The sequence below is a fragment of the Vulpes lagopus genome, chromosome 12 (assembly GCF_018345385.1).
Source record: "Vulpes lagopus strain Blue_001 chromosome 12, ASM1834538v1, whole genome shotgun sequence".
NCBI lineage: Eukaryota > Metazoa > Chordata > Mammalia > Carnivora > Canidae > Vulpes > Vulpes lagopus.
Window position 1 is genome coordinate 37,798,852 of NC_054835.1, and position 15,409 is coordinate 37,814,260.

Consider the following 15,409-nt stretch of genomic DNA (forward strand, 5'->3'; position numbering starts at 1 on the left):
TTTTTGGCAGAGACGCTGGTCCCCCCGTAGCACAGACACAGGTTTACCTCTCACTGCCCGTGTGAAACTCTGGGAGCCCAGGGGCACTCCCAGGAGTCTGCCCATCTGTGCAACAAGGTAACAAAAGCATGGAGTTGGTGGAGAATTTAGTGAGCTCACATGGGTGTGTGCTCAGAACAGTGCCTGGCATATTGTAAGCACCTGGCAAATGTTAGTTAGCTCTTTATCCAACTGACCTGAGTGGCCTCTGGCCTCAGAGGGTAGGGGCTGTCACCCTCACCTTAGGCCAGAGACTTCTGGTTCCCTCATCCCCTACTTCTGGAGCTTTTCCAAGGGCTTCACAGCCACAAGGGGAGGGACGAGGTCCCTCTGCCGCACACATGCTCGGTAAAGCTAGAGCAACTGCTCTTGTGGAGCATCACCTGCTCTGGCTTTGGGGGGCTCCACCCACTATCCCCCAAATTGAGTGAATTCTAGTCTAATTCAGACCATATGTCTTCCTCTTTAGTCTTTACTATGACCCATGAAATGGCTACTGCTCTTATGGTTCCCACTTTACAGATAAGGAAACTGAGCATGGGTGTCATGTGATTCACTCAAGGTCACTTATCCACAGTTAGTGGCAGAGCCAGGATTTGAACCCAGGCAGTGTGACTCCAAGTCCAGAGTTCTTTCCACTAAAAGGAGCCATGAGGATATTCCAGGGAGGTAGCTGGGACCTCAAGCCCCCCTCCCAAAGCCACCCACCCAGCCCTGCCACCTGCTTACCTGGATGGAGGTGGAGAGTGCTGACTGGGAAAGCAGAGAGGCGACCCATGCCTGCCCAGCTCCACTGCCCGATGGCGCCTCCGGACGCAGGGGGTAAGCCAGCCCGAAAGGCCAGCAGAGGGGCTTTGCCCACTGGACCCCCAGGATTGACTCCCAGGGGCCAGAGAGAGGCAGGGGTGGGTGCGGTAAGCCAAGGCACCAAGGGCACAGCTAGCCCAGGGGGCACCCCTTGCACACTGCTCATCCCCAGACAGCTCCTTGGACTGCCCTGTGCCCATCCTTTGCCCAGCAGACAGTCTTGTCCACCTGTCTGCTCCTCCTGGCCAGGGAGTCAAAGCACCACCAAGCCTCAAGCCAGGCCAGAAATTAGGTATCGGGCAGCACGGAGCCCGCTGTGAGCCAAAGAGAACCAGACAAGGCAGGTGAGCACATGCTGGGGGGCGGGGGGGCAGGGGGGCTGCCCTCCCCAGAGTAGAGGCCCTCCTGCCCCAACATGACTAGGAACAGGGAGAGATCCCCAGACCACCTCCCCCAGTTCCCCTTCCCCGAGTGCAGTCCCCTGGGGGTGCAGACGGCAGGTCCACCCCAACATTCCCAGGAAAGGATAAAGAGAAAATTAAGTGCAGCAGGACAGTAGCAAGGACTGAAGTTAGAGAGAAGGTACAACTTCCCCATGCTGAAAGACAGAACCAGCAGCCAAGGAAGGGCATGGCTTCCTTCTCCAGGATTCCTGACCACTGGGGCCATGGCAGAGAGGGAGGCTGTAAATGAGTCTTTCTCCTGGGGTGTCCCGGCCCCCAGTGCAAGGCATAGATTCTAGTGGGAGAAACGGAGCCCCACCAGGCACTGGCGGCAGAGGAGGGGTTTCGGGGGCAAGGGCTCAGGACAAAGTCAGATTTTGAGTTGGCCTAAAGTCATGTAGTGAGCTGGACCCGAGCTCCAATCTTGGCCCAAGACAACACCCAGGCTCCGGGGCAGACCTAAACTCTGGCTGTGGATTGGAACAAAATACCCAACTCAGAATTAAGCCTGTAAGAAAATGCGGACACAGGACACCTGGGTGGCTCAGAGGTTGAGCATCTGCCTTCAGCTGAAGGCATGATCCCGGGGTCTGGGGATGGAGTCCCACATCAGGCTCCCTATGGGGAGCCTGCTTCTCCCTCTGCCTATGTCTCTATGTCTCTCATGAATAAATAAATAAAATCTTAAAAAAAAAAAAAAAGAGAAAGAAAGAAAACGCGGACAGGGTGGGTGTGCCGCCAGGTACCAGCCTGCTAGAGTCTCAGAGAGGGAGCAGGAGGGAAGGGTTATGCACCTGCCCTTGGAGCTGGGGAGGGGTGAGGCTGTGGCAGTGGTGGGATTTGGGGAGGTGACCGGCGTGTTAGCAGGTTAGCGTGAGAGGTGAGGAGAGGAAGGTGTGGAGGCACAGGCAGAGAGAGAGCCGTGAGAGGTGGGGGGCAGCCCGTTACCTTCCATGTGGGGCCCTGGGCTGAGCCCCCAGGGGGCCCCAGGTCCTGGGGTGCCAGCAAGGTGGGGATCGGCTGGCGGCGGGGCGTGGGGGGGAGGGAAGACACTGAGCTTCTCTCAAACACCTGGGGAGCAGAAGGTGGGGGCAAGTTTGGAGAAGGGGGCACAGGGAGGACAAGGGTGCTGGCCTGTGGCCCACAGGGAGGAACCCCAGCCTTACTCCTTGGCCCCTCACCAGGCTCACTGGCCACTCTGCCCTCCGTCTTGTCTCTTCCTCCAGAGGCCTAGGTGGTCAGGGTCTCCAGCCACTTGGGGAGCAGGGCTGAGAACACTTGAGTATGGGTGACTTACAGCATGGGGTGAGGGCACCTGAAGGTACTCGGGTATCAGGGTGTTACAGCACTCTGTTCTCAGAACACTCAGGGGTGGCTGTGTGAGAGCACAGAGGGTCTCGGGGCAGTTGTAGGGGTCCCAGAGACTACAATAAGGAAAACTCAAACCTGCAAAGAGGGACTTCAGACCCCGTCCCCCCACTTTACAGTGGCAGAGAAATGGAGGCAAGAAGGACAGTTCCCACACAGGCCAGCCTTCTGCAGGAGCCCAGGTCACCTCTCACAGGGTCAGCTTGGTGGGCAAGAGAGAAGGGGCCCGGCTGAGGACTTGGGGAGCCAGGCATGCCCCTGACCCACCTCTAGCTCGGCGATGATGCGGTCCTCATCGTCCTCATCTTTGATGGCAGAGGCCATGATGGGTGGCGTGGAGGCTGGGCGGGCCACTTCAGACACTGTTCGGCGCAGCTTCACTTGGGGCTTCTGCACCTCCAGCTCCTCGGACTCGGCTTTCTGCAAGGCCCAGGCCCTGGTCAAGACCAGGCTCTGCAGCCCCTCCAGCACCAGCTCACCTCCTGGGCCCCACCCGTTCCAGACTGGCTCCAGCCCGACCTCCTCATCAGCAAGCTCCTCAGTCCCCTGCCAGCTGGCCCCCTTCCCAGGGTGGGAGCCCCACCCAGAAGCAGAGGTACCACTGGCCAGCCCCCTTCTTTTCTTCTGCCCTATGGGGTCTTCAGAGGCCACCTTGGGTATCCCATGGCCTAGGGTGGGCTTGGTACCTTGATGAAGGCCGAATCCTTCTTGCTGGTGACCACGACCTCTCCTGTGCGCGTGGTGGTGAGGCCGTGGGAGGAGGGGAAGCTCCGGCGGGGAGGGGGCGGCGGGGGCGACTTGGAGGGCTTCTCCGTGCGGTACCGAGGCACTGTCAGCTCATCTGTGGGCAGCCAAGGGGCTGGGGGTCAGGGGGTCCTTGACCTCACAGTCCATGCACCAAGGTGATGAAATATGCTTCCTCCTCCAGGGAGGATAGGGGAGGGAAGCTCAGGGAAGCGACATGGCCCCTCCTCCTTCCTCCTCCTCCTCTCTCATCTCCCTTTGGAACCCATGTCTAGCACTTCTCTTAGTGCTTCTCTTAGACCCAAAGTGTGGTCAGTGAACCAGGACCAGCAGCCCAGCAGCTCATTACAAATGCGGAAGCTCGGGCCTCACCCTTGGTTGCTGAATCAGAATCCACATTTTGACAGATTTCCAGTGATCTTGTGCATACACTCACTCAGAAGCGCTGCCCTAATCCATCTCTTCTCCTCTGCCCCTCTGCTGCATCTCTGCACTCTTCTCTGTCTCTTCTTCATCTTGCAAGAGCCTGACCCAACCCCCTAGGCTCTCCCTGCTCCTTTCTCCAGGGGTGGGGGTGGTTTCCAGGGCAACCTACAGAAAAGTCACTCAAACCTGACACTCCTCTGCCTTTGAGCTCCCCATGACCCCAAACCATGTGTAAGCTCCTCCGCTCAGCACCTTCCACGACTGCCCATTTTCAGCCTCAGCTCTGCTCGCTACTTCCCAGCTTGAACCTCGCTCAGCAACACCAAACACATCCCTCAAGGCACTTGCACGTGCTGCTACTCTCTAAAATGCTCTCCCTCACTGTCCAGGGAAAGGCCCACTTGTTTTCAAGACTCCAAGGCAACGTGACCCCCAGTGGGCAGCGCTCCCCACCCTCTCAGGGCCTCCTGTAGGACTGCAGGCCACTGCCGCAGTTAGCACCTTCATCCTCTTTCTGGTTTACACACTGAGTAGGGCCTGGGACAGATCACTTAGCTACGCTGAGCCTTAGCGTCCTCATCTGCAAGATGAGAATAATGACTGTATCTGCCTCCTGGGGTTGCTGCAAAATCGTAAGGATTTCTATATACAATGCATCTGGAGTAGCCTGTCACATAAGCACACGATAAACAAAAATGTTAGTATTACACTAAAACCTCCTTGAAAATAAGCAGTGTCTTGTTTCCTTATCTCTGGCAATCAGCACACAGTAGGTGCTTAACAAATACAGATAGCAGGATGATAATTGCTATTTCTGGTTGGATTTCTGCTTCCCCTGTGGGCTGGCAGGCTCAGCAGGACACAGAAATCATATCCATGAGGACCGGCACCGTGCCCCGTCTTGCCACAGCCTGGTGCAGAGCATATACTCGGTCACAATGTACAGGCGGTGACTCTTGGTCCCAGACTGGCTCCTCCTCCATGTGGGCCTCTCAGCAGCAGTTAGAGCAGTGGGAAAAGCCCCATGTGGAGTCCAGCTCTACCCTGTCCTCCCTACAGCAGCTGAGGGTCAGGCTGCTGATGCCCTAGCATCTCCCTTCTCTGGCAGTCTGACCACACAGATTCTCACACCCAGGTACCTCCCCCAACAACCTGAGAGCTCCTGAAGATGGGGCTCTCCTCCTCTGGGCTCTTCAGTCCCCCACCTCTCCCCATACCTGAGCCCCTCCTTCCACTGGGCTCCGTTCGAGGGGCTGCCTTCTGGCCATGGGGGACCTTGGGGGGCTTGTGGTCAGGGGTGGGGGCCAGGCCTGGGTGGGCCTTGCTCGCACAGTCTAGGTCAGGGATGGCCTTCAGCAGCTCTGCCTGTGTCTCCTCCAGCAGCCGGTTGATGTCCTTGGCGCTGTACTGGGTCAGGGCTGCCCGCTTCTCCTCCCAGTCCCGTTCAGCAGCCTTGAGAGGAGGAGCAAGAGTCAGCACTGAAGCAGCGGCCCGGCTCCTGGACTCTGGGCATGCAGCCCCTTCCCCCAGCCACACATGCCAGGAATGGAGAAGGAAGGTTGGCCCAGCCCCCAGGAGACCCTCAGACTTCTTGAGTATTCTATGCTCTCCCTGTTAGGTCCGGAATGCCACCTTCATTAGCCCCATTTTGGGACATTCTATTCTGTTTCATTGACCACACGGTCTATTCTTAGGCCAACATCACACTGCCTTGATTGTTAATAGTGGTATAAAATGTTTTTCTGTCTGGCAGAACTAATGTCACCATCATTGTGCTCCTCCAACATCCTCCTCCTCCCAGGAAAAAGTACCCAGTCTAGGATGGTGGTAAGAATGTGTGAGCCTAGCTCATGCCCCCCACCGTCTCAGGCCCAGCACCTCAACAGACACAGCCTTGTCCACGCTTCTCTTGCCAGCAGCATCCAGGCCTTTGGTAGGGTTGCCCCCCTTGGGAGTAGGAGGGGCTCCCTCGGCCGGCCCACTCAGCTCATGGAGGTTCAGTGGAGGGCTAGCGGGTGCCATTTCGAAGTCCAAGTTCTTGCTGAAGTCTGTTTCAGCCGTCACCTTCTTGGGGGACTGATTCAGGAGGTTGTTGGGGGGTGGCCACACCCCCTCATCCACTTGCCTGGGGTTGGGAGAATTAGGAGCAGCTGTGAGGCCAGAGCATTGACAGCCCCATGCAAGGTAAGCCTGGCCTGGGGGAGGTAGAGGGTGAGGAGGGCTCTGGGATCTTGCAGGACAGAGGGAGGGGCCTGGGAGGAGTGACTGCATCCAGCGGAAGGGAGAGCCAAGCCTGTACCCTGCCAGGGGTCATAGGTCAGAGTGGAGGTAGAGATCCAGTTGGCACATCAGTGACCTCTAGAGGAGTCAGGGTAAGGGGTCAAGCTGATCTATCCATCTATGCCCAGTGTGTGACCTCATGGGAAATCGGAGGTCCAAGATTAAGAGGTCAGGGAGAGAAAGACCTTCGGATCTGGGCCAGCATGTCCGTGACCCCACGGCAGCGTTTGAGTAGCCCGTCCAGGCGCTGTGGCTCCTCCTTCAGGAACTTCACTGCCTCCACCTCCACACGCAGTACTACCCGCATCTTGCTCTGCAGGCCTGGGAAGTGAGCTGAGGGGACCAGGACGAGTGAGCTGGGAAGGGAGCAGCTCCCAAGGATGGGGAGGAAGGGCAGCAGGGAGGGCAGTGTCTGGGGGGCAGGGGTGCAGCAGGGACTCCCGCCCCGGGACCACATGCCACTCGGGACCACATGCCACTCGCTCGCTTGCTTGCTTGCCCGCCTGCCCAGACGCTGGCCTCACCCTTGAGCTCAGTCAGGGTCTCCCCAAGCTGCTTCAGCACCAGCGCCTTCTCTTCCAGCTCTGGCCCAGGCACCAGCCGGTGGTTGTGGGACACATCCCGCTGGATCTTCTCCACCGACTTCTCCAGGTCACTGCAACCAGAGAGAGACCCTCTCAGCCCCTCTGGCCCCAGCCCAGCCCCCTAAAATTGGGCAAATGGGAAGAAATCAGGACATCAGTCAGATCAAAATTAAAAGCCATCCACTGGGTCACCTGGGTGGCTCAGTTAAGCATCTGCCTTTAGCTCAGGTCATGATCCCAGGGTCCTGGGATAGAGCCCCACATTAAGCTCTCTGCCCAGCAGGGAGTCTGCTTCCCCCCCTTCACACATGCACATGCTCTCTCTCTCAATAATAAATAAAATATTTATAAATAAATAAATAAATGCCATCCATCAGGCTCCATGCCCAAATGAAATCAGAAATGCCAAACCCCAGAGATAAGACTTCAGACGAGTTCCTTAATAGGTATCTTGGGTTCCCCCACCTTGCTGTCAAAGTTCTGGTCTTTAGCAACATCAGCCCAAATATCTCTCCCTATAACTTGCATCCTCTGGTTCTCATTCTGCCAAGGAAGCAGGAGACAATCCAGCAGCCTTTCAGGGAACTGCAGGCAGCTGTGTGTGCCCCTACAAAGTCTCGTCCCTTGAGGGGTGGCACCACTTTTCTCAAATAATCCACTCAGCCTCTTTCCTTGAAGACAAAACTGCTTTCAAGTGTTAAACGGTTTATGCTGAGCGTCTGCCATTTTAAAACCCACATCTTGGGATCCCTGGGTGGTGCAGCGGTTTAGCGCCTGCCTTTGGCCCAGGGCGCAATCCTGGAGACCCGGGATTGAATCCCACGTCGGGCTCCCGGTGCATGGAGCCTGTTTCTCCCTCTGCCTATGTCTCTGCCTCTCTCTCTCCGTGTGTGTGTGTGTGTGTGTGTGTGACTATCATAAATAAATAAAATAAAATAAAATAAAATAAAATAAAACCCACATCTTTCTAAAATGTAAGTCACACCAAGTCATTACCTTCTGTGTTGAACCCTACACATAGATCCCATTGTCCTGAGGCTAAAATCCAAGAGAAGAAGGGCATGAAGGTAGTAGCTGAAAAGTTGGCTCTATAGTCAGATCCAAATTCCAATCCCAGCTCTGCCCGTCCCAGCAGAGAGATCTTGGACAAGTTACCTACTATTTCTGGGCTGCAACCTCCTCAACCAAAAAAAAATGGGGGTAGTAAGAGTTCTTCCCTCCAGGGGCCATTGTGAAGATTAACTGAGCCAATGCAGAGACGCCAGGATGGCTCAGATGGTTAAGCATCTGAGCTCCCAGGGTCCTGGGATCAAGCCCTGCTGAGCAGGGAGCCTGCTTCTCCCTCTCCCCCTGCTCATGCTCTCTCTCACTCTCTTGCTCTCTCTCTCTCTCTCTCAAATAAATGAATAAATTCTTTAAAAAAAAAAAAGCCAATGCAGATGGGAAAAGAGTGGTAAAGGGTCAGTCCCTGGGGGCTACTCTTAATTTCCCTCCAGCCACATCCCGTCTTCACCTGGCTTGCTTCTGTTTAGAACTGTCCACAACTTCTCCAAGGTCCTTGTATAAGGACCTTGTATAAGGACTGTCTGGGCCTTTATAATGTCATTTCCTTTGCCTCCCACACTCCACTCACACACATACACATGTGCATACACATGCACATGTGTAACCAATTCCCACTCCTCCCTCAGGTTTCAATGGAAACTGCTCCCCCACTCCCTGCACTTGGGGTTGGGGCTCTTGCTTCCTGCCTCACAAAAACCTTCAGAGCTCTTGCATGCTGGGCTCGGTAGCTCCTGGCAGGCAGGGACCATGTCTTCTGGATTCATCTCCAACTGCCAGCTCCTGGCACAGTGCCTGGAGCAGAACAGAGGTCCAGTAAATAATTGTGGAATGAATGAGTAAGTGAAAGAAGGAACTGCTGCCCAGGTAGGTCATCTCAATTGTGTGACTTGAGTCACCAACATCCCTGACCCACATGCAGGACTTTACATACATTCTTGTCAGATCCCATCTGCTGGAATTTAGCTCAACAATCCAGGCAGGAACAATGTTTGAATCTCAGTTCTACCATCCAACAGATTTGCTCCCCCTCAAAGCTCTGTGTCACTAGCAAATCTTATCAGCATGCCTATACATCTTCATCCAACTAGTGGATGAAAAGACAGACCACACTCGAGCAAGGACGAAATCCTGTGACTCAGCACTGCCAGCTGAAGAGCTAGCTTGTACTAAGTGCTTACTGTGTGCCAGGTGCCACAGGCAGCCCTCCACTTCCATTACCTTATTTAATCCTCATAAAAAATCCTGGGCATGGAAGCCATTATTACCTCCAGTCTACACACAAAGGTAGCTCAGACATCAGACTATGCTTCCCAGCCTCCCTTGCAGTTAGAAATGGCCATGACTGGGGCACCTTGGTGGCTCAGTGGTTGAGCATCTGTCTTTGGCTCAGGACGTGATCCCGGGGTCCTGAGATTGAGTCCAGCATCAGGCTCTCCATGGGGAGTCTGCTTCTCCCTCTGCCTATGTCTCTGCCTCTCCCTCTATGTCTCTTATGAATGAATAAATAAAATCTTTTTTAAAAAAAGAAATGGGGACACCTGGGTGGCTCAGCGACTGAGCGTCTGCCTTCAGCTCAGGGCACGATCCCGGATCCAGGGATTGAATCCACATAGGGCTCTCTGCGAGGAGCCCGCTTCTCCCTCTATGTCTCTGCCTCTCTCTGTGTGTCTCTCATGAATAAATAAATAAAATCTAAAATAAATTAAAAATAAAAAAAAGGAAATGGCCATGACTGAGGTCCAGCCAATGCAATGCGAGTCAAAGGGATAACACGCTGCCTCCAGGCTGTCCTGTAAAAACCTCCCATGGAAGTTCCTCCATGCTCTTTTCCCCTTCCTCTGGGTTGAAAGGCAATGACCCTGCACATGATCTCCAAAGGCATATATTGAAGATGGAAAAGCCTCCATTAGCCTGGGCCCCTGAATGACTGCATGGAGGAGGGTCACTCCACTAACCCACCCAGTACTGTTCATGAGAAAATAAGATACGTCTGTTACTTTTGAACCATTATATAATTTGTTATAGCAGTTATCTTAACTAAGACAATAAGGTTTGGCATTAAAAAAAGAGAGAGGCTGAGGGACTTCAAGTAGCTTGTCTAAGGTTATACAAATATTTTGTGGCAAAGCAAGATCTATTCATGTCTGGCTTCAGCCATTGGACTCTGTTGCATCTCACTTCCACACTGGACCGACATCACCCCATACTCATCCCTGTCCCACTCAGCCCTTGCTCTGCCAAGTGGGAAAGAGAAACTGTTCTTTCCTGCTGTGTGGGACACCTAACTGGTTCAGAGTGTGCCAGTTTTCTAAAACAATCACTCCCAAACATCACTCTGATGGGGAAGAGACCCTCATTTAAAGGAGGACTCAGGTAAGCCTTCAGGAGGACACAACACCGTGACTCTCGGGCAGAAGGGACTTGGTCCTCAATTAGCACCTTGATTTTCTGGTCATGAAACCTGCCACAAGTTTTGGGCAGCCTCTGCAAGTGAGCTCCAGACTGGTCTAAGTCTAGACACCATTATCAGAAAGGGGTTGGGCTTTCCAGACCCAGGTTCAGTCCTAGAGGGGTGCAGGGTTAGGACAGAGCCAGCTCTATAATTTATGGGGCCTAGTGAAAAATGAAGATGCTGATCCTAGTTTAAAAATTATTTTTAAAAAAATTATTAAGAATTTCAAGATAACAACAGCCAAGCATAGGGCCATTTGGAGTGTGGGGCCCTGTATGGCTGTGTAGGTGGTATTTCTACAAAGCCCATGCTGGCTTAGTTCAAGTGAGGCTGCAGAAGCCAAAAGGTCTCAAGTCAGCAGAGGATACCCCTCAGGGCAATGTCTAGACAGAGCTCAAGGCCTTGGCTAGAAAAACAGATGAGAGTGATGCCTGGGTGGCTCAGAATGGCTCATGAATAAATAAATAAAATCTTAAAATCATAAAAAGAAAGAAAAAAGAAAAACAGGTGAGGGAGCCAAGCTGCATAAAGCATGGAACTGGTCTTAACTGCTAGCAAGATGCTGGGGCGAGCATCTTGCCAGCAGTGTGCCAAAACTGGCACACTCTGAACCAGTTAGGTGCCCCACACAGAGCAAAGCAGAGCAAGTGCAAGCATGCAGAGCCTACAGCCAGAGTAGGGGTAAGGATGGGCCTGCTGGTCCACCTAATACCCAGGGAGGCTATGGGAGCTGGTAGGGAGGGCTCTCATAGCCAAGCAGAGCCACCTCAGGGCTGATGGACAGCCCAGGCTGTCCCCCAAAAAGGCAGGAATCCCCTTCAAAGTGGATAGAGAGTCCTACCAAAAGCAATGTATCAGCCCCCAAGCTCTCTCAAGTGAGCAGTCTGAACAAGGGGTTTGATAACAGGACAGAGGATAGGGAGTCTGTGAGCTCCGGGAGAACTGAGGGCCCCAGGAAGCTGAAGACCAGACACTCATGTGACAGCAGCTTAAATCTGTTCTTTCATCTCTTCTGTCTCTGTGCTTTTATATTTTCTTTTATTTTCCTTTAATGTTTCAGTAAAGTTCCTTTTAAAAATCCCAACCCAGCTCCTCTGTGCTGAGTGAAAAAGGGGCAAGGAGAGAACAGAAAAGTTGGGTAAATGGAATTCTCTGGGGGGCAGGGTGACAGCTACCGGTCTGCTTGGAGATCTGAGGTTCTCACTAAGTTTTCACACCTGAAATGATGGGGTAGTGGCTGCCAGCTTATTGCCAAGTGAGATGGCCCTTTCATCTCAGCCTCAAGGGGTCATGGGAATCTTTGCCTTGAGCCCTACCAAAGTGCACAGGCTGTGTGGGTCCAAGGCTGAGAAGGAGGGACCCATCTCAAGGAGCCCTTTGCAAGCTGGGCTCCTCAGAGAAGCCTCCCCTAGCTCCCCAAAGTCATTGGCCAGTAGAACCCAAGCTCCCCCTGGAAAGAACTGCAAAAATCTTAATACTGGGCACAGATAAGGAAGCTGAAGCACAGAAGAGGGCGGAAACTGGCCTGATCACATAGTCTTTCAATGCTGGAGCCAGACTTCAGATCGCTTGTGCCCTGTGCCACCAAGAAGGAGGCCAGAGGAAGGAGCAAGGCCTCTGTCTCAGATCCCAGTGATTGACAAGGGAAGGCTGCTGTGGCCTGGGGGTGCTCACTGGGTGGATGGACAGCAAAAGGCAGTTTCTCCCTTCAACGGTGCCAGACAATGGAATCTTGGCCAGACAGCCATTTGCTAAATTTGGACCAGAAGACTGTCTCCAATTAACCCTTCCATATCTAAGCATTTGGGAGCCGGGTGTTCTCTATTCCTCACTCCTTCTGAAAAAACTAGAGCCTTGTTTCAGCAGCACTAGGACTGAAGGAAGGTTTTCCTTGGCTGGCTCCAAGATAGGGGAATTGGAGTGGCGGCAGTGGTGGCTACCCAAGGGTCACTTTGTACAGGTCACAGGCCAGAGTGAAAGCAGACAGAGGACAGAGTGGAATCCTGCACCTGGCCACATGAAAATAAGGTGACAGGGCAGGGGGAAGCCAGACTGTGGACCATGAGATAGCAAAAAGAGGGCATGGAGCCAGGGGGAAAAAAAAGAGAGAAAAGAAATAAGGAATGGTGCCAGATGGTCAAAGGTTTGTGGGTCACAGAGAAATCAGGCCATAGAGGAGAGGGAAATCAGGCTTCAGACCAGACCAGTCACCTGTGATTCAGAAGGAAGGCAGCTGCACCTCCCAGGGAAACCAGGTTGCAGCCCAGGCCGCAGCGCCAGCCCTCCCTCCTCCGCGCCCCGGGCCCAGCCTCACTTGAGCTGCTGGGTGATGAGCTCCTCGTCGTTGAGGTAGCGCAGCCGCTCCTCCTCCACCAGGGTGCGCTGCCGCTGCAGCGGGTCCTCCTGCCGCCGCGCCGCCTCCGACACGCGCATGCTCAGCTCCGCCTCTGTGCCCTTGAGCAGTGCGCGCAGCGACTCCAGGTTTTGTAGCTGCGGGACGCAAAGGGACCGGTGGCTGAGGGTGGGAGGGGACCGAGGTGCTCGGCAGGCGAGGAGCCGGGAGGAGGCGGGCAGGGGACAGCCCGATGCTGGGCGGGCTCCCCAGAAGAAGCGGCTGCTCGGCTGCGGCCGTGAGCCCCAGAGAAAGGGCGGTATAGGGGAGAGCAGAGGTCCAGGGCTAGATTCTGGGGAGGAAGAGAGGCGGGATAGTGGAGAGAAAAGGGCTAAATTGGGGCGTGCGGGACGTGCGGCTCCGTGGCTGTGGCCGTGAGCAGCGTGATGGTGCGGGGCGGAGGACAGGTCACGGGCTGGGGAAATACACAGGCAGGAGAACGGGACGGGCGTATTTGGGGGGAGGCAAGAGGCAGCCCTCTGTAGGGCAGCGCCCACAGTGCGGCTGCGGCTTCGAGGCAAGACCGAAGCACTGGGGTTTCACAGAGATTCCGTGGCCAGCGCAAGAACATTTTTACGCTCGAACCCAGTTCAAAGGCCGAGTTGGGGCAACGGCGCGCGGGTGGGTGAGATCCTACCCGTTGCCCAGATGGCAGCTCTCTGCCCCCTCTCCAGCTTGTCTCTGCTCATTATTCTCACCTGATGGGCCCCAGGGCCCTCTCGAGGAGCGGGCACAGCGATGCCAGGCTCCTGACTGGTGGGACCATCTGCCAGGCGGGGCAGGCCGGGGAAAACTGCGGACTCGGGAAGGGGTAGTGGAGGGGGTGCAGGGGGAGGGCTTCCGCCCGACGGAGGGGAGGGAGGGGAGAAAGAATGCTGGGCAACAGGGAATCGGGACTGCCCTGAAGGATACTGGGGGGCGGGGGGGATGAGAAGGGGCTCAATGGGGTGGACTGGAGCTCCAGGAGAACGGTGAGTATTCAGGAAAGGGGAAGGAGGGCGCAGTGAGGGGAACCAGGGCGAGCGGTAGGGCTTGGTGAGAGAGCAGAGATTCCGCCAGCGAGCGGGAGCTCGAGGAAGGGTCGGGGGAGAAAGCGCTCGCAGGGGGGCCCAGTGAACCTCCAGGGGCATCTGCGCAGCGCGAGTGGGAGTGGGTGGGTTCCGTCCCGGAGGGGCTGGAGGGGGCGAGGCACGGGGCGAGGCCCGGGAGCGCGCAGTACCTGGAGCTTTCGCAACTGCTGAAGCTGGCTGCGCAGGTCACTGGTGCTGTTCTGCAGGCCACGCAGGTGCAGCTGCATCTGCAAACGGCTGATGGAGGTGGGCTGCCCCGCAGGTGTGCTGGCTGAAGGCGGGGGAGGGCCGGACACTGGGGTGGCGCCGCTGCTCCGGCTGCCTGACCCACAGGCTATAGAGAGGGACCACGAGGATGGGAGAAAGGCAACAAAACTTGAGCCTGCAAGGGGCCCGGACAAGGTTCCTCCCACCCCTGATACTCAGGGTAGTGGTAGAAGCACATGGCTCTGACTCCCTGCCCCAATTAGTGGGCCAGCCCTTCTGTGGGGAGCAAAGCACCAGGGCAAAGCCACCAGGGGTTAAGGTAACTGCTTATTGATCCTCTGAAGCCCACTGATGTATCTGATGGTTTAATTCCCACTTTACAGATTAGTAATCTGAGGTTCAGAGAGGGCAGGTACCTGGGGGGGAGGGGCAAAGGGCCACTCACGTGCTGAGGGGGTGCCTGCTCCATTGGAACCTTCAATCTTCTCGCTGTGGCACAGGGAAAAGATGGCCATCAGAGGGGCCAGACTGACCCCAGACCATCAAAGCTGGGTGAGACTTTTAACATAATCTCCTCCAGTCCCCTGATGTCACGATGGAGTCCCAGAGAAGGGAAAGGGCTCACCCAGAGTCACACACTGAAACATTGGCAGAGCTGGGCCGGGTGCCCCTGCTGCCCTCTCTTCCTTCCTCTCACCCCAACCATAGGCCCTGACTGTAGTATTGAGATAGGAATTTTACCTGGGGGTCTCAGGCTCTGAGCCTCGTAGTAGGGCACTCTGTACCAGGCCCGTGAGGCTGGCAATCTGCTTCTCCATGGCCTCCATGCGCTCCCTGGAGAGGACGGTGGCTTTAAGCAACCCCTTCTCTGGGCTTGGGGTCCCTCTTACCTAGCCCCCTCATTCTGAAGATTGATAATTAGAGGAAATACCGTTCCCTCCCCAGCCACCAGCACACAGACAATGCAAAAGGCCCCAAGGCCAAAGGGTCAAGTCTTTGGTCCCCCTTCTAACACTGGTAAGGCTCCTTTCCATCTAACAGTCACCCCCTCCCTTGCCAGCCCCATCTCTCACTACTGGCTCCCTAATGGCCCCACCCAGGCCTCTCTGTGCCTCTACACATGTTTTCCCCCTTCCTGGCATTCCCCCCCCCCCACCTCCTCCCTGAAGCCATCCCAGAGCCCCAAAAGCTTTAAGGAATCCCTCCTCCCACACCACCTATTTACCCTCCCAAGGGAAGTGCAAGTATTTCTTAATGTGTCACCCCCACTAGACAAGGCAGGAACCAGGTTTGCCCAACGTGGCATCCACAGTGCCCAGTGCAGTGCCTGGCACACAAGCCACAAGAGAGCTGTGTGAATGTGAATTGCTTCTCCTCATCTCTCAGCAGCACTGCCTGAAGACAGAAGAGGATAGGTCAATGCTCTGGTTACCTCCTCCAGCCCTGCACCCTTAGGACGGAGCTGAATAATGGGCAAGAGTTCCCAGCTTGGAGGCTACCTAATAGCAGGTGCTTCTCTCCCCATCCCTATT

At 55.2% G+C, this 15,409-nt stretch overlaps 1 protein-coding gene across 11 annotated transcripts in view; it reads right to left on the reverse strand.

Moving 5' to 3' along the window:
• SRCIN1 (SRC kinase signaling inhibitor 1) overlaps positions 1 to 15,409 on the reverse strand; it is a 68,404-nt gene that overhangs the window by 9,009 nt on the left and 43,986 nt on the right. For 9 of the 11 annotated variants that reach the window (XM_041726721.1, XM_041726725.1, XM_041726724.1 and 6 more), the window contains 11 exons: positions 14,619 to 14,711; positions 14,323 to 14,366; positions 13,820 to 14,004; positions 12,523 to 12,698; positions 6,632 to 6,762; positions 6,293 to 6,440; positions 5,706 to 5,952; positions 5,045 to 5,279; positions 3,344 to 3,498; positions 2,925 to 3,077; positions 2,238 to 2,360 (listed from right to left, as the gene is read on the reverse strand). In XM_041726721.1, coding sequence (XP_041582655.1) covers positions 2,238 to 2,360; positions 2,925 to 3,077; positions 3,344 to 3,498; positions 5,045 to 5,279; positions 5,706 to 5,952; positions 6,293 to 6,440; positions 6,632 to 6,762; positions 12,523 to 12,698; positions 13,820 to 14,004; positions 14,323 to 14,366; positions 14,619 to 14,711 — 1,690 coding nt within the window. The remainder of the gene's footprint in view (positions 1 to 2,237; positions 2,361 to 2,924; positions 3,078 to 3,343; positions 3,499 to 5,044; positions 5,280 to 5,705; positions 5,953 to 6,292; positions 6,441 to 6,631; positions 6,763 to 12,522; positions 12,699 to 13,819; positions 14,005 to 14,322; positions 14,367 to 14,618; positions 14,712 to 15,409) is intronic. The other 2 variants (XM_041726726.1, XM_041726727.1) reach the window with 1 other exon arrangement.